This window comes from Stegodyphus dumicola, chromosome 1, assembly GCF_044657685.1.
Source record: "Stegodyphus dumicola isolate Sdum_Otavi_A_Nest chromosome 1, ASM4465768v1".
Classification (NCBI taxonomy): Eukaryota; Metazoa; Arthropoda; class Arachnida; order Araneae; family Eresidae; genus Stegodyphus; species Stegodyphus dumicola.
Window position 1 is genome coordinate 286,701,156 of NC_140768.1, and position 22,956 is coordinate 286,724,111.

Here is a 22,956-nt window from a genome sequence, read left to right on the forward strand (position 1 = left end):
TCATAATGAAGATATAATTGTTTGTGGAAGATAATAACCACGAACTGTAAATGCGATTTTAGACAGCGTTATTGTGTTACATTATTACGAATATTTATTATTATACTTCATATGAACTTACAAATGTGAGTACATTTTTTTTTTTTTTTTTAGGAAGTAGCTCAAAGAATGGGATTAGATACGACAACTCCTGCAACTCTTTGGAAGGACAAGGCACTTATTGAAACCACAATTGCGGTTCTGTATTCCTACCAAGTGAGTTTTCCCTGCAATACCCTTTCTCTTTTTACTTCATTTATTTTCTTATTAACATTAAGAAGATATACTCTCGAGCAAATAATTCCACCATACACTTTTATGGTTCGCAACTTTGAAACTTCATCAGCAAGATTTACAATAGGTGATATTTTTAATCTTAATATTTCTAGGTTTTCTGAGCCTGAAAAATTACTATTCATTCCTACTATTTTTTCATGTTACTGAATCTAGGAAAAAATAAGTTAACGATAGTACAAGCACTTCTTATTAATTTGTTTAACTCCATTTTATAATGTTTTTACATTATGAACAGCAGAAAATTCTTTAAATGAAATGTAAACTATGACATTGTATTCATCAAAATAAATAGCTTGTGTTACAGATTTTAAGTATTAAATGTAATTTTTAAATAATTTCCACATCAGATTCAAAATTCGATTTATGAATGTAGAATCGTGAAACTGAAAATCTTATTTAGAATAAAAAAATGAATTTTGTTGAATTTGCATTTTGAACTGAATTCAATACTGTTCCTATAAAAGCGCAGAATGTCTAGAAAAGAATATTTCCGACTTAACTGTAAAAGTTGGGCAAAATGTTTTCAAACAATTTTTTTATAAAACTTTATTGGTGGGATATATATGCTGATATGAATAAGAAATAATTTAGATCAGGTAAAGTGATTAAATTACAGTGGCCACGTTTTATTATAACATAAAACTGAACTACAGTTTTTTCTTTCAAGTATAATATAGTATTAGTTTTTAGCATTCTTAGGGTAATAAAGCATCAGATTATAATATTTTACAACAATTTTCATTTTAGTGCAATACAATTTGAAATATGATGTTCTCCTTTTATCGCAACTTTCGTATAGCATTTAACAACGGCATTTTCTTTATAATGCAATATAGCGCACCTTCTGCAATATAGCACTGATTTATAGAGTTTTATTTTAGTATCATATAGCCCTGAAATATATCAATATCATTTAAGCTAATATAATAATTGATTATAAATAGTTTACTAGAGTAATACCGAATTGAATTGTTAAGTTTCATTGTCGTAGTTGAGTAGAACAGTCTACGCAACTGTCTGTTTCAGTGGCAATGAACAGAACATTATTGGGATGACGAAGTCACCATCTCACAGTGCAGTTATTGGCTACACTACTGTCATCCATCACCAGGTTGCCGGCCTGACCCACTTGTTACTGTTCGTTTTGATTCGTAGTCATTCAGTGTGTCGTTGACCTGCTACAGTACTGTGACTGTACTCTTTCGCGTAGGTGCGTTGTTTGATTTGTGAGTGCGTTTCGTTGGCAGTCAGAAACGTCAGCACGTTTTCCACTGCTTATAAAAGAAAACGTGTGTGTTAGTGGATCGTTAGTGGATAAACTAAATATTATAGGGCAATCCGATAAAGGAGTTACGGGTAAACAGTTAGCTGAGATGTGCGGTGTTAGACAATCGACGATCTCAGATATTAAAAGGAGCAAATGGTCAGATCCCGGGTATCAAATTCTAAATGATGATGGACTTATTGAAAGTGTGAGAGAAGAAAGTGTCGAAGAAGAAGATGACCTTAATGTCGAAGTTGAAGCAAACAGGGGGCCATCAGTTAGTGAAGCGTTTGCCGGCCTTGAAACTGCGTCGAAGTGGATGGAGCGTCAACCCACGTGTGACCACATGCAACTTCTCATTGTCAAGCGGATACGCAACTTGGCTGCCCGAAAACAGATGGAGACAGTCAAGCAGCTTACTTTGACAACGAAGTTCAGCAAGCAATGACTTTTAGCACTCGTAAGTACTGTACAGTAAACTGTATAACATGTACGTAAAAAGTGCTGCCTTTTCTTTTTAATTAATTAAAACCTCTTTTTTAAAAAAAACAGTTTTTCCCCTCCCATTTTCAATATACAGTACGTACAGCAATTAATTAAAGTATACGAAAACCCTTTCATCAAAAAAAAAATCCACTTATTCGGATTTTTAGATTATCCAAATGGGGTCTGGTCCCAATTGATTCGGATAACTGGAGTTCTAATGTACTCACAAAACTTAGGTTTATGATGCCTATCATCTAGATAGAGAAAGACAGTCACTCTTAAAACTTTACAGTCAACAATTATAATTATGGCATTTCACATTTTTGTGTAAATTTCCTTTAATATAACATAGCATTGAAACACGAAATACTTTCTACTTTCAGAAAAACAAAGTGACCATAATGGACCATCACACTGCAGCAGAAACTTTCATGACTCACATGGAAACAGAGCAAAAGCTCCGTGGTGGCTGCCCCGCTGATTGGGTATGGATTGTTCCTCCTATTAGCGGATCTGCTACGCCAGTATTTCACCAAGAAATGATAACTTATAACCTAAAACCGAGCTATGAATACCAGGAGAAAGCATGGATCACATACAAATGGCCCCAAAATAACAACATCCAACTAAAATACAAGCTTGCAAGTATTTCTAGGTATATGTCACGTATTTCGCATATTCTTTGAGTAATCAGGTTTTACATATTTATTTTTATTGCTAGTTTCCCAATGTTTATTCGATATAACATAATGCATAATATTCGAGATTATTTATTAAAATACATATTTTTTGTTATTTGAGATTATAGTATTATACAGCATCTATAACACATAGTAATTTATTTTCTAAAATTATTTGAAAAGGGAAAGCATTTGAAGAACAGAATATGCCCATTATTAAACTGTAATTATTTATTTAGCAGGAATGTAAGCAACATAACGTAATGTTGTTTTTGAGTTGCATTAACCCTTTCCGGCACGCTACTCTTTAAAGTTGGAATTTTACCAAAAAAATTTGTAGGCCGTCTATTTAGGCCTAGGAGAGTAGGCAGGTATAATTTTACAAAGATTTCACAAACCGTTTTCATTTTGTGAGTGTGTCAAAAGCGAACACACTGAGCCACACGAGCTGCGATAGGTGAGCATTGCTGTGAAGCACGTATTACAGTAAAATGCTTTGTCTATGATTTAAGAACAGTAGAATCTGATCTCTGCTGCAGATTTAGCATAACCCAGGGTGCACCACGGGGAGGCCTGCTACTCCACACACACACCCCCCAAAAAAACGGGTAAAAAATTGTCCTTGCTTCGGCAATGCTGAGGTCTCTCCGAGCCATTTACATAATTTTAAAATTTATAAGAAAAAGAATTAAAATACTATAATATTTGCAATTAATTATTTACTAAAAAAAAATAATTATTAAAGATATGTATACAAATAAAAATCTACAGAAATCAAAACTAAGCAAACTACGCACGATGAAAGCAAGAGAAAAAAGGAGCCTGCTCTCGCTGAAAATCAAATAGCTAAGTGAAAACAAAACACCGAGGTCTTCAAAATCAAAAACAGAAAAGAATAAAAACAAATATAAATGAATCTGTGCTTTCAGCCTCCCCCGTGTTTGAAGCGCGAGACTAGATTCTGTGACTCACTTGCACGTGACAGGCGCTAACCTGTACAGTGTGTTCAGTCCGAACACACCATACACTGAAGGCTTCACTATATTTCAAAAATTAAAATATTTCAATATTTCAAAAATTAAAATTAAAAGTAATACAGAATACGCAGATTAGCATACGAACAATAAAATGATATAAAGTTTTTTTTTTTCATTGATATTCTTTATATTTAAAAAAATATCTGAAATATTTCTTTGAAAAATCAGTGTCTTTAAAAATAGAATACATCTCAACGTTAATGATTTGCTTGTGTGGTGCTGCCATCTATTATTCATAAAAGAGATTAAAAGTAATCATTAGTGTAGTTTTCGTGATATTTATCGAATTTTTTCAGCGTCTAAAGAGAGAATATTTTTGGTCTGTTCGCACCGAACACACTACGCCGGAAAGGGTTAAAAAGTAGATTTTTAATGAAATTAGTACTACAGTCTCCAAGCCCCAAACAAATAGCAAATTCTGAAATAAATATCTGCATAACCATATACGAAAACCTTACTTCAAGAACAATAAGGTCTGACACTAAGTACAAGGATCGGCAGGAAAATCGAGATTTTTTGAAATGGACTGTTGTAACCGCCGGTCACGGAAAGAAGATTAAAATTGTTCGGAACAAGATTCGAAGATCTGTTCTGCTGTAATACATTTCTAACGTACAAACTACCACGATCTAAAATTTGATTCTATTGACCAAAATAATTATAAATTCGCACATCTTCTTTGAAAGATCAGGTACCCCGCCATATTAAGAAACTATATCTTTTACGATCCAGTGTTGGACTGCAAATATAAAGGTTTACCAAATATAAAACCATTTCTCTCGAAATTAATTGATAAACTTTGATTTTTTTTAATATGGCCTGGCTTTGTAACAGATGGGACGTCAGGAATCATAATCAACAAATTAACCCAGTGGGTAATGGTATTAACTTTTAATCTCACACTCTACAAGAGTTTTGGTTCTCATCTTCCAGCGGTGTTTATCGCTTAAAAGGCATCATTATCACTGTGCCTACAGGATTAGTTCTATAGTGCAAATAAAGTCTCCGCTGCTTTTTATCAAAAACAGAGCATTTATTGTGAGATAAAGAAGATTATTCAAAGTATTGTCCATCACTAGTCACTACTTTTTCCCATCTCTCTGGTAGCACACGAATACAGCGTCCCAAGAAAGCTTCATCTTTCGAGGTTATTCACAAATCAACCCAATTTTTTGTATTTTCCCACGATGTGAAGCGCTGCTTAGACAAGCCATGCATCATCATTCGAAACGAGTAATAATCACGCAATGTCTGAAGGGAAAACTTGACATTTGGGTGTTTCCGAGTGGAGTCTGACGGATGCAGCAACATGTGGATGAACGTTACATGGAGCAGAATAATTTTGTTATGTCTGGAGCATTTTTCTTTGAGTGCTCGGCTCAATCTTCATGATCTTTGTTCGATAATGGTTCGAGCAACTTTATAATACATCACACCAACTTGATCCCACTACATACACAATACGGGTTTTTTCTATGAATGTATGAATTTCTACGATCGTTCTTCTGGGAATATCAATCGGGTGATGTCATGAAAAAAAAAAATTGTGTCAGATAAAATTAGCAAAGCAATAACCTTGTGTTTATAAGATCAATAAAAACTTTATAATACATCACACCAACTTGATCCCACTACATACACAATACGGGTTTTTTCTATGAATGTATGAATTTCTACGATCGTTCTTCTGGGAATATCAATCGGGTGATGTCATGAAAAAAAAAAATTGTGTCAGATAAAATTAGCAAAGCAATAACCTTGTGTTTATAAGATCAATAAAAACTTTATAATACATCACACCAACTTGATCCCACTACATACACAATACGGGTTTTTTCTATGAATGTATGAATTTCTACGATCGTTCTTCTGGGAATATCAATCGGGTGATGTCATGAAAAAAAAAAATTGTGTCAGATAAAATTAGCAAAGCAATAACCTTGTGTTTATAAGATCAATAAAAACTTTATAATACATCACACCAACTTGATCCCACTACATACACAATACGGGTTTTTTCTATGAATGTATGAATTTCTACGATCGTTCTTCTGGGAATATCAATCGGGTGATGTCATGAAAAAAAAAAATTGTGTCAGATAAAATTAGCAAAGCAATAACCTTGTGTTTATAAGATCAATAAAAACTTTATAATACATCACACCAACTTGATCCCACTACATACACAATACGGGTTTTTTCTATGAATGTATGAATTTCTACGATCGTTCTTCTGGGAATATCAATCGGGTGATGTCATGAAAAAAAAAAATTGTGTCAGATAAAATTAGCAAAGCAATAACCTTGTGTTTATAAGATCAATAAAAACTTTATAATACATCACACCAACTTGATCCCACTACATACACAATACGGGTTTTTTCTATGAATGTATGAATTTCTACGATCGTTCTTCTGGGAATATCAATCGGGTGATGTCATGAAAAAAAAAAATTGTGTCAGATAAAATTAGCAAAGCAATAACCTTGTGTTTATAAGATCAATAAAAACTTTATAATACATCACACCAACTTGATCCCACTACATACACAATACGGGTTTTTTCTATGAATGTATGAATTTCTACGATCGTTCTTCTGGGAATATCAATCGGGTGATGTCATGAAAAAAAAAAATTGTGTCAGATAAAATTAGCAAAGCAATAACCTTGTGTTTATAAGATCAATAAAAACTTTATAATACATCACACCAACTTGATCCCACTACATACACAATACGGGTTTTTTCTATGAATGTATGAATTTCTACGATCGTTCTTCTGGGAATATCAATCGGGTGATGTCATGAAAAAAAAAATTGTGTCAGATAAAATTAGCAAAGCAATAACCTTGTGTTTGGCGTAGATTTTAGTCAAGTCGCTATCAATTTCGAGGGCAAACAGATACTGGTCCTTCTTCGTCAGAAGCAAAGAAATCTGCAACGAAGAGGAAGCCACGGTCGTATTTGCACTCACCAGGAGCAAAGCGAAAGAGAAGGTAGCGCCGTCTTTCGGCAGAAATATTAATGAAAATTGAAAAATTAAATTAATAAAATTTTAAAAACGTTAGGAAGAACTAGATCTGAATAAAAATTATTAACTAAACAAGATAAGTCTTTTCAAATGTGAAGAGCTTCAAGAAAATCCAATTCACCAATGGAAGAAGCTTTTGGCGTAATTTTTGCAGATATAAATTCAAAATTATGATTAAATTATCTTCGTGCCATGAATAAATTATGTTGTGATTCTCTTGTGACAGATATCTTTATGCAGTAGGCAACAAATTTCTACCAGATAGACATCTTTAATTTAGTTTCTTAACAATATCGTCATCTAACCCTGGAGGTGTTTTCTTCTAAATAGATTGGACTTATCGAACCATACACCTTCAAATTGAGATTTTTATTTACTACTCTTCATATATTAATAGCAAATCAAATCTTCTTTTCAAAACTAGCGATATTTACTGGTATTTCAAACTGAATATTTTCAGGGTTGTCCATACATGCGTATGCTTAATATCCAAGGTTATCGGTGATCGAGTTCAAGCAACCATTCTTTTTGCAACAGAAACTGGCAAATCCAAAACATTCGCCAACAAACTGGGAAAAGTTTTACAGTCTTCGTTTAATACAAAAGTAAGCAAAATATTTATTTCTGTTTTAAATTTAAATGCATATTATTTACCAATTTTATGGAATTGTTTTTAATTTGACTGAGCATTTGGAAAATTAAAGTTTTCAGTAACTATATTTTTTATTTCTAATGTACAACATGAAAATGAGGTGGAAATTTTAAAAAGTATAACAGAATGCTGAAAATGTTTTATTTCGGGACTTCTTTTTTATTAAAATTTAAAATATATTACACTGTCTAGTACATAGCACTATCAGGTATTAAAAATACTTTTAAAAAGCACTATTCCTTTTTTATTATTACACACTAGCGGGCTGCGGCCAAAGCAAAACTTATATATTCTATGTACGCCTGAAAAGAAAATGTATAAAACATTTTATTATAAAGGAAATTAGCTCAATCTTTCCAAGCAGCATCCAATTCGTAAATAAATTTTTTCTTGCCAAATAAGCAAAAACTTTTGATATTGCAGGTTAATACGTATGACCTCATGATTTAAATTTAATTTAATATAACAACTTTTTCTCAGTATCAATAAAAGACAGTGGCAACCCTTCGAAATTAAGCAGATTTTTATCTCCAGCATGCGAGTGTTGCCACTCGGAAAAAAAGTGCGAAAATTAGCATTTTCATAGTTTTGAATTAATATCTCGGGTGATTGACGTCGTACGAAGATGAGAATGGTCGAAATGGCTTTTATCGAATTTTTGGAATCCTGGAGCTGCCTCTCTCGAAACTGAACTCCCCGCCGTTCCGGAGGAGATAATGCCACAAGCAAACAAAGAAACAGACGCACACAGATTTTAATAGTACATATAAATATGATTACTTGGATATTGTCAAAATTTCTTTTCTTTCGTTACTCTATAGTTATTCGCATAGATTTAATTCTAATTTAGCTTCTAACTCTTTAATTTCAACATATATTCAACACTCAACTATCATTTAAAAAATTATTCGGTGTTTTTTATTTAAAATAATCCACAAGAAAAATTATTTACTCTGTTGTTGATTAATAGTTATTAATAGTTCAACGTATCAATGTTTAAAATGTTTTAAAATAATTTGTTTAATGTTCAATTTCCGTTAATTTCATTTAAATTCGTCTGAAGACATTTTGTTACCATGACCCTATATTTTCCCTGCTTACCGCTTGCCTTCCTATATGTAATAACAATTCAGTATGCCTTATTTCCCATCAACCAGTCGTAAATGATCATTCTGTAATATTATTGCAAAAACATACAAATATTTTCCTGACTTTTACAAAGAAGGCTGTTTCATTTTTACAGTATTCAATATAAAGTTGCGTAAAGAAATGTTTTATAGTAATTGTTTTTTAAATAGTTACATTACAAAAATTATTTGATTGTTGATAGCTCTAACAGGAAACAATTTTTAGGTGACATGTATGAATGATTATGACTGCAAGGAACTGTTAAACGAAACTTTTCTTATTATTGTTGCAAGTACATTTGGAAGTGGTGAACCACCAGATAATGGAAAAGTAAGCATCAAGTGTTTTATTAATAGCATGCGATTATTAACGCATCAAGAATATATTGCTAGTTTTGTTATTTAGTTTTTTATCATTTAACTAACTCTAAAAGAATAATTTTAAACATTAAATTTATACATATCCTAACAAGTCGTATTTAAAACTATTAGAGAATTTAATTTTTATATTCGATAAACTTTTATAAAAATATTTCCAATTTATTACTGTATATTTAATTTTTACTTAATAATCCCGCATATTTTTTAATTAACTTAGTTTTAATTAATATTTCAGCTGCTTAAAGTCGTACGAAGATGGGAAAAGTCGAGATGGCTTCCCACGAATTTTTGGAATCGGGAGAAATGTGTTTAATGTTTGCAATGCTATTTTTATTTCATCGTAAAACTTAGACATTTTTATTAACAGACTCTAGGATTTGAAAGCGAGTAGTGGCAACAACTTTCGAAATAAAGCAGATTTTTATCTCCAGCTTGCGAGACTGTTGCCACTCAGGAAAATGAGTGCGGAAATAATCGTTTTTCCGAGTTTTTAATTAATAGCTCTGATTTTAGCTATTTTGTTTGGGAAAAAGTGGCCGTTGACCTTTTCCAGGACCCAGAAAAGAATTGTAGAAAATGTGGTGACGACAGCTATAGTAGTGACTGAGTTATTAGAGAACAAACAAACATTTTTTCTTTATATATATAGATAGATAGATAGATAGATTACATAAAATATTGTTATGATTTTTCATTGTAACAATTAAAAATTTTGTTGTTTATGTTTGTTTAACTATATTTGACATTTGACGTATGGTATATATTTAAGTATATTAGTGAATTTCATAAATAATTTTTTTAGGTATTTTGGGATACACTGAAGAAACTGAAAGAAAGAAAAATAAAGTTTAAAAATCTAAAGTAAGGTTTTATTCTTTTCCTCTTTGATAAATCAGACAGACAGTAAACTAAACAATGAAATTATAGAACTTGAGAGTCTTTAAATATTTCGCATTTCATATCAATAAACTATATGTAAACTGCTTGTTCGTCGAAAAGGCATATTATGTTAAATACTGTAGGATACAATACAACTTTTTATTTCAGCCGCTTAGGCAGGGTTCACACAAAGACTTAAAAACCACAATTGTCACAGTCATAAGGCGTAAAAATCATTAGCTCAAGACTAAGTGCCCTCATTCATCGTCAACTGAACTGAACTGTCGAACAGTCAGTCGAGAAAGGTAAATTTGCGCATGCATTTGAATGCGTCAATAAATCTTCAGCACGCTATTTACTGCGTAGGTTCTTATATCATCTTGACGTAAATTTACAACATTTGATCAAAATCTTTATACCGGTTTTTGTGACGTAGCAAGATCTACTTGCCTAGCAACCAAGTTCTGCTTATGCCAATGATGGCGAACCTATGGCACGCGTGCCACAGTCAGCATGCTGAGACTCATCAGCCGGCACGCGACTACAATATTACTTTCTTCCATAATCGAAAAAAAAAATGATATTATGTAATTTAAGTAAATGTTTAGTCTGTTCTGGAACGTTTCACTTACTTACTTACTTATCGCATAATGCCACTGGCATAGGGCCTAGGCCTAGATATAAGATTTTCATATATCGCCAAAGAAATTATATGCATATTTATTGACCCAATTTATGACATTTCAATTGTTTGATAATCATATTGCTTGTTACATGGCAAAGAATACACCAAAGTTAAAGCAAAACGAATGTTTTCAAAACGATTTCAAATTTAGTGTATGTACCCTGCCAGTGTACATACACTATCACTGTGGAGGAGAAAAAGAGAGAGAGAAAGAAGAAAAAAAAACGGAAAAAAAAACTTAGAAATAGTAACAAAAATAACAATAAATATTTTATATTTATTTCGTAATAAATATATAATACTTAATAATTTTATACAGATATATGTGGTTTCTTAAAAAATACTTCAAAGATTTCCGAAATCCATTTGGAAATTACTTGTCACACTTGCATCCTACGATGAATTATTTCATAAATATTTCCCTTTTAATTTTTATCCTCCTTTTGCACCCAATAACTGCTTTCTCGGCAACACATGTTTCCACTTTTATAACTTAATTATCACAGTTTTGTTACAGGGTACGTAGTTATTTATATATTAATATTGAATAATTCGTTATATTATTAGGTATGCCGTGTTTGCCTTGGGATCAAGTCACTACCCACATTTCTGTAAATTTGGAAAGGATGTTGATCAAATTTTAGCTGAAATTGGTGGGGAGAGGCTAATGCCAATCGAATTAAGTGATGAACTTCGAGGTCAAGAACATACTTTCAACAAATGGCTACCAGACCTTTATAAAGTATGATTTATCGTTTTACTTTTTCATACCATGTGGTTTAATTAATCAGAGTTACTTTAATTAAATGACCAAATGACATTTCAGAACTTGACTTTTCAAACATACGTATTATCATCGTAAAATTTTATATTTAACAAGTCACAATTAAAACTTCAGTGTGTGAATAAGGATTAACTAAATTTTAATGTAAATATATTTTACTTTCAGACTTCGTGCCAGGATTTCCGTTTGGAATCAGTTGATGAACTATTGATCCCAGACATGAATGTTAGCAGTACGTGGAAGAAAGACCATTTCCGCTTCGAGAATGCGGAAAATAAAGAGCGGAACATAATAGCAGGTAAGGAAACAGGAAGATGAGATTGTAAGAACGGAAGTGAAATTATATGAAAAATTACTGGAAAAGTTGTAATATAAAGCAGAATAAATATAAAGCAGGGTTGCCCCAACATCTTTATCCCTTTTTGACTCTTTTCAACAGATTAAAAGCTTTTTGGCAAAATTCAAAGCTAAATTTAAACCATTCTATAAATCTTACTGCACATTTTGCAAAACAAAAAAAGTACATTTTTCAGAAATGTTTTAATAATAAAAATTTAGTTAAACCACGAGACACTTCACAATATCGTAAGAAGTATTTTAAGGAATATGTAATTAAGAATTCAAGTTAACTAATCATTCATGAAAAATAAAGTTCAAAAACGCAGCGCCTGACTTCATAAAAATTTATCGAAACACTACAGATTTTTTTAAATTATAATTCCCTTAAAAACATAAATTTTGTTAAATCCAGTATATTCTAAATAAGTTACCACTTGAAATGCCGAATTATTTTAAATTACTGAAACTGATTTTTGTATTTAATTATTTATTCGGTATTTATCTTTTCTTTTTAGGTTATTCAAGAATTTCAATACTGAATTCATTTGAAAACTTTCATTATTGAAATTGTTATATAATTAAAACTATCTTCCATTTTCTGAGTAAAAAAACATTAAATTTACTTTCGAGCTATAATTTTGAACTTAGTATTACATTTTTCTCTGCAGAACTGGCCAAACTGCATAATAAGAAAGTGTTTCCGATGAAAATCTTGTCAAAAACGAAACTTCAAGCATCCTATTCTGAGTAAGTGTTTTTAATAATATTTTGTATGTTTTACGCCTCATAGAATAAAAGTTTAATAATATTAATTACAAAATCTTATACTAGATATCTAAAGCCTTCAGCAAATTCTAAATTCGAGAGATTTCGAAAGTTTATTCTTATAATGCTAAAATGTAATAAATGCAGGTAATGAATTTCAACTTAATTCTTGTTTGTAGTAAATCTTCCGTTAACTTGTTTTGATAAAATGCCACAATTTCAAGCGCGCGTCTTCTTCTTGGAATTAGAATATAATATTTTAATTAAATATATAAACTGTTAAGAATAAACACACGACTCAATCTGCCCTTAAAAATGTTTAAAGCATTATAGAACATCATGATTTTGATATTTAATCAATTGAATTACTTAATAATGATTCAATTAATTGATTATAAATCGAAAAATGTGGAGATGCTTTAAAATGTGTTTCACATGCACACTAATTATAAATTTAGTTTTTTGTACAGTATTATTCCTTAAATAGTCAACAATTAAATAAAATCATCGAATTTATTTTAATATTTATATTATATAAAATTAAAGATGATTGTGCATTAATAGCTGTGATATTGAATTGACAATACTAAAAAATAAATAACTGTGAAAGGTAAATAAAATCATTAAATAAATTTCTGTAAGTATGTAACGAAATTCAAATGTCAATGTTTTCCAAAGTATATTTTTCAAAAGTTTAAGACGATTTTTACGTTCTTGTGCGAAGTAAAGAATGTATTGTAATCACAAAAAATTCCGGGTATCATATTTTAGCGAAAATATCCATTTTGACCGCTATCGAATGCAATTTAACGATATTTTTGCGTGACATCTGTACGTAAAGACAGGATAAAGGACTCATTTTTCAAACGGATTCTGAAATTGATTTAAAATGGATTCAGAAGAGAGTTTTTGTGACGTCTGTACGTACATATGTATGTATTTCGCATAATTAAAACCTCAGAACGAAATTTTGCACATAGGACTGCTATAACATGTAGTTAATGCACCTCCGTTTTTGGTAGCAAATGGCCACCCAAAGGTATGCAAATATATATATATATATATATATATATATATATATATTTGTACCCACTCTGTTACTCAGCTCCGTGAGCTGGGTTTTTTTTTTTTTTTTTTTTTTTTTTTCTCCATTCTTATATTATGTTGGTAAATTGTGCATTTTTTGCTTTCAAAATGATTGAATTGTGTTTTTCTTATCTTCCGGTTAAGGATTTTACGCCTTATTTAATATGCATACAATAGTTGTAAAATTATCAAATTATCAACAATTTAAATGTTCTTTAAGTGCGGCTAAGCCTAATTTTTTTTACCCTAACACCCATATTTGTTTACATTTGAAACTTAGCAGGAAAGTGAATTAAGTCAATTTCTGCACCTTCAATGTCTTTATGCCAAGTGGGACCAAAAGTAAACTTTCAGTATTTTGCGCCAAAAAATCTGCCTCTTGCCCGCTGGCCGAATTGCTTCCTTATGCATAAAAACTCTCATTTTAAATGTAAAAAGTGTTTTTTAACTGTATTGACTGCATTTTGGTGTTTTACGTTTTACTATATTTTTCAATTTTTAATGAAGATATTTGAAGGATTTTATGCATTTTTGCCTTGCCGCGAAGATCGCATTTAAAATTTCCTTTAGATTTTAAATGCGATTGTAAGACTTAGACTGTTTTTTTTTTTTTTTTTTTTTTTTTTTTTTTTTTTTTTTTTTTCGGAATTTATTTTCACATGAGCTCTAATCAATAAAAAAGCAAATAACATCTATCGAACAAATTTTCAGTTCTTACTCTAAGGCTTTGGTGTGTTGTTGTTGACATCAGTTTTTCATCAAACAATCATTCGTCGTGTAAATAATCATTGTATGAGAATGCGAACATTTGTGATTTTTGACATCATATACCTAGATATAAGCTTTTTTTAAATGGAGAAGTTAATTTTTGAGAAATTTTAGTTAAGGATAATAATTAATGCAGTCTGCTATGAGCTTTTTGTCTATAAATAGCTCCCCAAAAAATCCTTCAGAATTTTCATTATTTTGTCAATACAGATTTACATAAGCAATGAAATTGCAAATGTAATTTCTTTGAAAGTGGTGGAGGCGTAAATGCACTTTCCGCAAAGACATAATATTTAGTTCAAAAATTGTACTTCATAATTTCTCTACTTTTGTTTTTATATGTGTGGCAACACTGTAAACGACAGGAAAATTTTCATTCGTTCACTGGAATTTTGGTACGTTGTTCGTTTATTGTACAGTATAAAACTTAGTAATTTTTATCTACTTAACTTGAAGTAAATAAGTACGATTGCCTCTAAAATTTAAAAAAAAATCTGAAATCTTTCAGATTTTACAGTACTCTCAAAGGGGCGTTTTTTAACGTTTTGTTTGTTACCTTTATTTATTAAATATCATGTTCTTCGCACTTAAACCATAAAATTCAGTTCAACAGCAATACCGCAAAATAATTATAAATTGAGCATATCTTTAGAATTTCCGATACACAGTCTCGCACGCTGCAAATCTTTTTTTTTTTTTTTTTTTTTTTTTTTTTTCCTGTACAGTGTTGCCATTGCTTGTTTTGAAAATCGTTGAGTTTCCTAATCAAGAATTCGTTACAGTTTTACAAAATATGAAATAGATAATAAAACAAATTCCAAATTCGGGCTTCCAGATGCCCATATTCGGTGTAGGACTACGTTATTCAAAATTTTATGTTTCTAGATACCGTTGTTTTTTCACAATGCACAAAACATACATACATTCATGCAGCTTCTTCATTATTTAATTTATTTAAATATAATGTTTCTTTAAATATAAGTTCTAATATTTGGCGGCAACAATCTGAAAAGTGAAAAGCCGTTTATAGTGAACCAAAACAAAATGTTAAAACGAAATTAGTAACCCTTCTGGGAAAATTGTCCCTTTGGGCTAGTAAATTATTAAGTATTTCTTTCTTAAAGTAGAATCGTATAAGCAAATTTCAATAATTATTCATACATTCTTCCGTTAATTATTGGAATTTGTAGAGCAATATTTAGCATTCATTCAATAAAAGCAAATAACACTGTTTTTATTATTATTATTGTTGCTATTTCAGCCGGCAGACGTTGCTAATCCGTCTTGAAGCTAGCGATCCTACGATGCTAAATTATGAACCCGGAGATCACATAGCGATATTTCCAACCAACCCATCGGCTGTAGTAAATGCTGTTCTGAGAAGGATTAAAAAATCCGAAATAAACTGTGATGATGTAATACAGCTTGAATCTTTCCAAGGTGAGACCAGATACTTTCTCTACAACCTTGTATTTCTCTGATGAGATTATGAAACATACACTGAGTGGCCAAAATATTAGACACCCACTTTTTTAACATAGTATTATAGAATCTATGTCCTTTTGAGAGCATAAATTATAGACTCTATACTGAAGACGAAGTAGCGAATACTCGCTCTGTATTTGAAGAACAGATACTACAGAAGAAAGTTTAAATAACCTTTTTAATTGAACTAACGTAACAAGATGAACTCACTCGGGGCTCACAATTCACCACCACTTGTGAATAAATAATTTGCACAGAAAATAAAAATGTAAAATCACAATGAATTGAGATAACTTAAACGACTGGCTCCTTATTTATCTCAACCGCTAAATCGACACGAAATGGCAAACCGCACATTGAGTTGATAAATGTTAAAAGAATTTCGCTAACTGCGCATGCCCAGAATAGAATTTGGCGCAATTACAACTTTAGCGCAATTTTAAAAGACGGTAAACACGATATATGGTTGATATTGTCTTATCTACGCGTAAACAGTTCGGGGGTTTAAAATTTGTTAGATTGTAAGTTGCGTAGTTACTTTGATTATAATTATCGACTGCAAACTATGCACATTTTCGTTTAAGAAGGATTTCAAAACAGGAAACATTACAAGATATATTAGCTGAATGCTTATTGATTATACTTCTGAGGAATAAAAGCAACTGAGCATTTACTATACGTTCCTTTCATATATACTGTCAAAAATTAAGGAATAAATCCAGTTTAAATTACTGAATTAAAGTCAAATAACTGATGTTAAATTAAATGTTTATGAACGAATTAAAACAGAGCGAAATGAAACAGCAGCACATGCAATAAGCACACACATATTTCCGTAGTACTGCAATTGTAAAACAGTAAAACCAGCATGACTAACAGGCTTGTGTAGGGTTTCCTCCCTTAGTCGCCAGTATTTCCTCTCACGGCAACGGTACACCACTGAGCATGCGCACTAAGCGAAATTCGTTAACATTGATCAACTCAATGTGCTGTTTGCCATTACGCCTAAATCGACTGCACAGAGCAAAGCGGAGTCTAGAATCTCAATATAATCTGAAGAGGGTGACTAATACTAACCCGAGAGCTATTTCAAATTCACAGCATAGACTCAGAACTAACTCCGCTTCTACTCCTAACGAAGTTTTGAAACCGCAGCTTAAATACTGCTTCTGAACATACTTAGATTTTGCATACAAAATTTACATTTCGGTAAGAAACTGAAATCAGGAGGGAAAGGAAAGTCAAACTAAAAATAACCGGTTAGAATAAAATAAAGCATTTACAGTATACCAGCCTGCTATTGATATACGGTGATATAATAGTCAAGTCATGGTATTTTTGAAAAGAAAACGTTATTACTATATTTAGCGTGAAAACGGTCAAATCGAGAGATTTAAATGGTCTCGAACGAGGCATGACTGTGGATGCAAGAATACTCGCTTTCAACATCTTTGAAAGGGCTAATCCTCTAGGCTTTTCTTGTGCAACAGTATCTTGGTTGTGGAAGTAGAACAAAAACATTTCAGGCAGTAAAGACAATACTAATAAATGCTGATGAATGCCTGGCAGGAACAATTCGCGGCAATAGAAGACCAAAAACACGTCCTATTGCAGTTCAATGCAATTCAGGTTTATCACAAAACATATCCGAACGCACAACACAATGGACTTTGCAAAGAAAAGGTTTCAATAACGAGAGATCGCCAAGTATGCCTGTGTCGTCATTGATAAGCAGAAATCACGATTACTGTGCGCTCCAGAAGCACCGAAATTGCACCCCTGATGATTAAAAAAATTGCTTGCTCCGATGAATCTCAGGACTCCATTATGCTATTGGCAGTATCAGAGTACGGTGCACATAGAACGAATAGACATATAGATATAGATTTATAGACACTGTAGAGTTCCTCACTTTGTAATTCTAAGTCACTGTTGGAAGTGAAGAATCTTAAGCACTGATAAGCAAATAATCGCCTGAGTTCGTGTGACAGGAAACAACAAGATGGAAGAGTAAACTAACCCTTTATTATTCCAACTAAAGTTTAACAAAACTCCGTCTTGGAGTGTACAATAAAGCGACACTTGGGCTTGAACTTAAGAGACTAAGAATTAAACAAAACTAACCTTAACTAAAGAGATACAGCCGAAGCTATCAAGATTCTAACAGAGTTGGTCCCTTAACGTTAATAAACTATGAAGCTATCAAGGGCCTAAATTACGGCCGAGCGTAATAATAGCTTACTACTTACGAGAGTAGTCTAAAACGGCGGACGCTTGCAGCCTTCGGTCTTAGTGAGAGAGATACCAGAATACTTGGTATCTCTCTCACTAAGACCGAAGAACTTCCGGTTAAATACCGCTCTTCCTCATTATGTATTCAGCTGTGATTCTAAAACTACGGTCTGGCCGGAAGGGGTAAATTAATAAAATTAACATAATTCTTACAACACCTCTTGCCTAATGACAATTCTTCAGGTTGGTATCTTTGGATTTAAGGAAATATTTTCCTGGAATACAATGCCTCCCTTGATGTGTTGGAAGACAACATTTAGAACCATAGATTAAGCCAATATTGTTGTCAATCACGTCCACTAATTTATGGTTGGGATGTTCCCTGATACAAATGCTGATTTTCAGTAGAACAAGGCATGCTTTGTTCTACTGAAAGATTCAGGTTTGTTTGGGAAGCATGATTCTCCGTACAAATCATTTCCTTGGTCAGCTCAATCCTCTAACTTGAGTCCTATTCAAAATTCGAGAAACTATACAGAAAAAGATCGCTTTAAAGATTGGAAATGCCACTATCCAAGCTGAACAAAATTAGAACTGTCATCATGTTATAACGTTGCGCGCCTCCAACTTGCACGCAACCAAGAGGTGACTGTGAAAACTTGTATAAAAGATAGAGCCTTGTGAAGGGTTTAAGTCCCTTTTTATTCAACGTAATAAATTACAATTGCGTCCTCTTGACGCTTACAGACTGTGCCAACTTGGCAGTCAAATAAAAATAATAACCTGAAAAGAAAGTAAAGACAAGATTCTAACTACGAGGCTCTCTAAAATAACTAACTCACCGCGTTTTATAATACCGCTGCTAATTCAGCAGACTTGAAGCTCACTGGAACGATTACCGCTACTTCCCGCCAAGCACATAGGCCGCAACGCGGGGTTCTTCAATTCTCGCTAACTACCTCCGCGCTCGCTAAGTAAGAATAACACACACCGAACTTGTTTCCTCTCTATTTAAATCATAATACTTCCGCTGATAATTTGAATGCTTGCGCGTTCTACTAAAATTTACATATTCTGGCATTGGCAGTTCCAGGGGAAAGTAAGGCTTGACAGGAAAGATAGTTTAAACTTAAAATAAATGTTAGTTAAAATAAATATAAACCCTACATTTGCCGCTGCCAGAATTTGGAAAACTTGGAAGCAGGTCCTACAAACGACCTGTTGTAAGTTTATCTAATTCTGAACTAATTGGCGAGAACCTCGTTTACACAAAAAAAAAATATCTTATGTAACCATTTGTATCCTAAAATTCTGTTGATCGTTACAAAGCTGTCTTCTTACAGCAACCTTTCCTGGACTTCATCAATCAATCTTGGTCTTTCCTTCCAGCATCTGGAAGGAATAAGTATCAGTATCTTTCTACATACATTATAATTTACACTTTCTTGACGCAATAAATTTTTGTTTTTAAACGATTCGTTTTTCTTAGTTATTGCTTACTTCACATTCATTCAATTTTTCAAGCATTAATTTAACTTTACCCTGGCTCTCCACCGTGTGTGGTGTCAAACGGGAATATTCGTGTTTTAGTCTTACAACACTTCCCCTAACCACCATGATTTGTTAGAATTCAACGACCAAATAGACACACCTTACTCGACATTCTACAACTCAATGAGCTACTTTAATAGTCTTAAAAATTCAAATGTAGGTGGAGAACCCTACAAAACACATTCATTCTAACTTCCCCTTCATTCATCTTTAAACATGCAGGCTTTCGCTCTAAAGCATGACTTTATCTACAATTTACTACTTAAATTTTGACTTCATTGCTTTTAAGCATTCACTTTTAGCATCTACAATTTTATGCTTCTAGACTAAATTCTACTTTTACATACCATTCAAGTATTTACATACATTTACAAAAGTTTAATACATATGCTTTTTACAATTTACCATAAAATGAATAAGAGAAAATAAATTTTTACTTTACTCATTCTTCGCCAAGCTGGCGGCACTGAAAGTAAAATTCTTATTAATACGAGAATACGAAGTTATTTTTATCTTCTTCGGCCAAATTTTGGCTTTAACATAACAGAATTAGTCTTTCGACCAACAGAAAATGCTTGTTTTTAGCTTTTACACTTAAAGAAAATAATACTTTTGCCTTAGCTAAATAAAGTAAAACAAAACTAAGTCTCAACCGAGACATATTGACTTTCGTCAAAACATAGAACTTCGTACTTATGCATAACATTTCGGAACAAAAGAGAAAAAATATTTATAGAAGGTTTTAACTTATCTTTGAGTTTTCGATGCTTGAAACTCCGTCATCCGTTTTTGGCAAAATTGATCCCAAGTTTCATGGATGTCAATCTTCTCCTTATTGATCTCCGAGTGTCGTCCACGTTGCTCTTTCTTTTGCGTCCTCTACATGCTGGCCTCTTGACGGAGTAATCGTCTGGTTGTTGGCCTTTCCGTTTCTGCCTGGGACGGCTGGTCTTGACGTCCTCCGGTCTGGAGTCCTTCTTGAATTTCTTCTGTTCCTCGTATTTTTGTGCCTCCTGTTGGCGTTTCAGTTTCCGGAACGGCGGCCTTGCTGGCACCTGACTCTGTGGCCGTGTGCGCGTTCTCCTTGATGTGTAATTTCTCCTGCCATCCTTTGTAGGTGGTGTTTTTCTCTTTACCACGGTTTCTTTACCCGGTTCATCTGTATTTTTGTTTTTCTTAAACGCCGGAGTTTGAAAATCATTTTTTCTTTTTGATACCGACGTCCGGGTTGTATAAGTGCTAGGTCTCTCTTCAGTTCTCTGTTTCTTGGGTGGTGGAATAGTTGTTGTAGTCTCTGGCCCTTCTATTTCGTTTAGACTTGAGTCCTGCAAGAAACTTTTAAGGATTTCAAAATCATTTGGATTATAGTATTTTTTCACCAGGTCGGGACTTGCTTTATAGATTTCCCCTCTGTCGTTCTTAAGATATAATACTACCCCTTTGATTTCCTGAATTACATAGGGGCCTTCAAACTTTGGAGCTAGCTTTGCCATAAAATTGTCTGGGGCACTTGATAAAGAAAATTTCCGCTTCAATACTTTATCCCCAACTTTAAAATCTGCTTCCCGGCGTTTTCTATCATAATAAAGTTTCTGCCTATTTCTTGCCGTATCCGAGGTTTTAAGCGCCTGATCAATCAACTTTTGCACATCTTGTTGTTTAAACTCCTGCTCTCTTTGTTGCACAAAGAATAATTTATCTAAAGATCTAAAGGCGTAATTAACTTTCTGCCTAAAAATAATTATGCTGGAGTTTTTCCCGTAGTATCATGATGTGCCGTTCTTAAAGCATAAGCTAATTCATTTATGTAGCATAAGCTAATTCATTTATGTTATCCCAGCGCTTGTGATGTGTGCTCACGTAACTGCGAATTATTTTTACTATGTTTTTATTAACTCTTTCTGCTATGTTAGCCTGTGGTCTATACGGAACCATTTTGATATGGCGTATGCCAAGTCCATTGCATATGTTTTCGAATATTTGACTAATGAATTGTTTTCCGTTATCGCTAATGACTTTTATCGGTGCACCGTATTTTAAAATGTATCTGTGTAAGAATGCATCTGCGACTGTTTTGGCTGACGCGCGTTTAAGTGGAACAATTTCTATCCATTTTGAAAAATGATCTACTATTACTAAAAGAAAACGATTTTTATTTAACTCGCTCTGGGGGAAGGGACCAAGGAGATCTATGCCTAAAATTTCATTCGGAAATGTAGCGCGAATGCTATTTAAGTACCCGGCCGGGCTGTAATTAATATCATTTATTAACTGACATTGATTGCAGGACCTGACATACGCCGTTACTATTTTGTATAATTGCGGGAAATATACCGCCTCGCGTACCCTTTTTAAAGTCTTTCTGACCCCTAGGTGGCCCGCTGTTTTTTTTTTTTTTTTTCGTGCAACTCCTTCAAAATGCTTAATCGAAGCGAGGCTGGGATGACTGGCTTATACTCAAGATTTTCGTTTGTTGTTTTCGTATAGAATAATAAATTATCTATTATTTCATAGTTTTTTGCTCTATTTCTTATCGCATCGATATCTGTATGCTCAAAGCTTTCGGGGTCTTTCAAATAAGCATAGATATTTCCAAATTCAGGATCAGCTTTCAGTTCAGTAATAACCGTATCTCTAGAATCTAAAATTTTTGAAGTCAACACAGCGCATTTAAGTTCATTTCCTTCGTCGTCCAGTTTTATACGAGAAAGTGCGTCAGCTGCATTGTTTTCCTTACCCGGTTTATATTTTATTGTGATATTATATTCTTGGAGTTTTAAAGCCCATCTTATTAACCTGGGCGTTAGGTTTTTTCCCGAGTAAAGTCGACCAACAGCCGCATGATCCGAAAAGACTGTTACTGGCGATTTGCCGAAATAAACTCGAAATTTGTGTACAGCCATTAATACGGCTAATGTTTCTCTTTCTGTAGCTGTATAATTCCTTTGTGTCTGATTCAACGTTTTACTAAAAAATGCCAGCGGATGGTTATTTTGCATAAGAACCGCACCCACCGCATAGTCTGACGCATCTGCTGCAATTTCCAGGTTTTCGTCCCCCTCAGGGAATTTTAAAACAGGGGCATTAATAAGCGCTTCTTTTAATCTTTCAAAAGCTGTGTTAGCTTCCGCTGTCCACGTAAATTTACTCTTTTTTCTTTTGATTACTAAGAGTGGTTCAACAATATTAGCGAAATCTTTTATGAAAGATCGATAGTAAGAACATAATCCAAGGAAAGATGAAAGTTTCTTGGCGGTGTTGGGCGGTGGGAAATTCTTAATAGCTTTTATTTTTGAATCTTGCGTTTCTATACCCTTTTGCGAAATTTTATAACCGAGATATTTAAGTTCTTTAGTTGCGAACTTGCATTTTGAGGCGTTAATTGTAA

General features: G+C 32.8%; 1 protein-coding gene across 1 annotated transcript in view; it reads left to right on the forward strand.

Annotated features, from left to right (window-relative positions):
- LOC118194050 (nitric oxide synthase, inducible-like) overlaps positions 1-22,956 on the forward strand; it is a 66,730-nt gene that overhangs the window by 24,629 nt on the left and 19,145 nt on the right. The window contains exons 6-14 of the mRNA XM_035365237.2: positions 154-255; positions 2,470-2,741; positions 7,295-7,439; positions 8,840-8,944; positions 9,797-9,855; positions 11,126-11,300; positions 11,508-11,640; positions 12,350-12,428; positions 15,562-15,740. Coding sequence (XP_035221128.1) covers positions 154-255; positions 2,470-2,741; positions 7,295-7,439; positions 8,840-8,944; positions 9,797-9,855; positions 11,126-11,300; positions 11,508-11,640; positions 12,350-12,428; positions 15,562-15,740 — 1,249 coding nt within the window. The remainder of the gene's footprint in view (positions 1-153; positions 256-2,469; positions 2,742-7,294; positions 7,440-8,839; positions 8,945-9,796; positions 9,856-11,125; positions 11,301-11,507; positions 11,641-12,349; positions 12,429-15,561; positions 15,741-22,956) is intronic.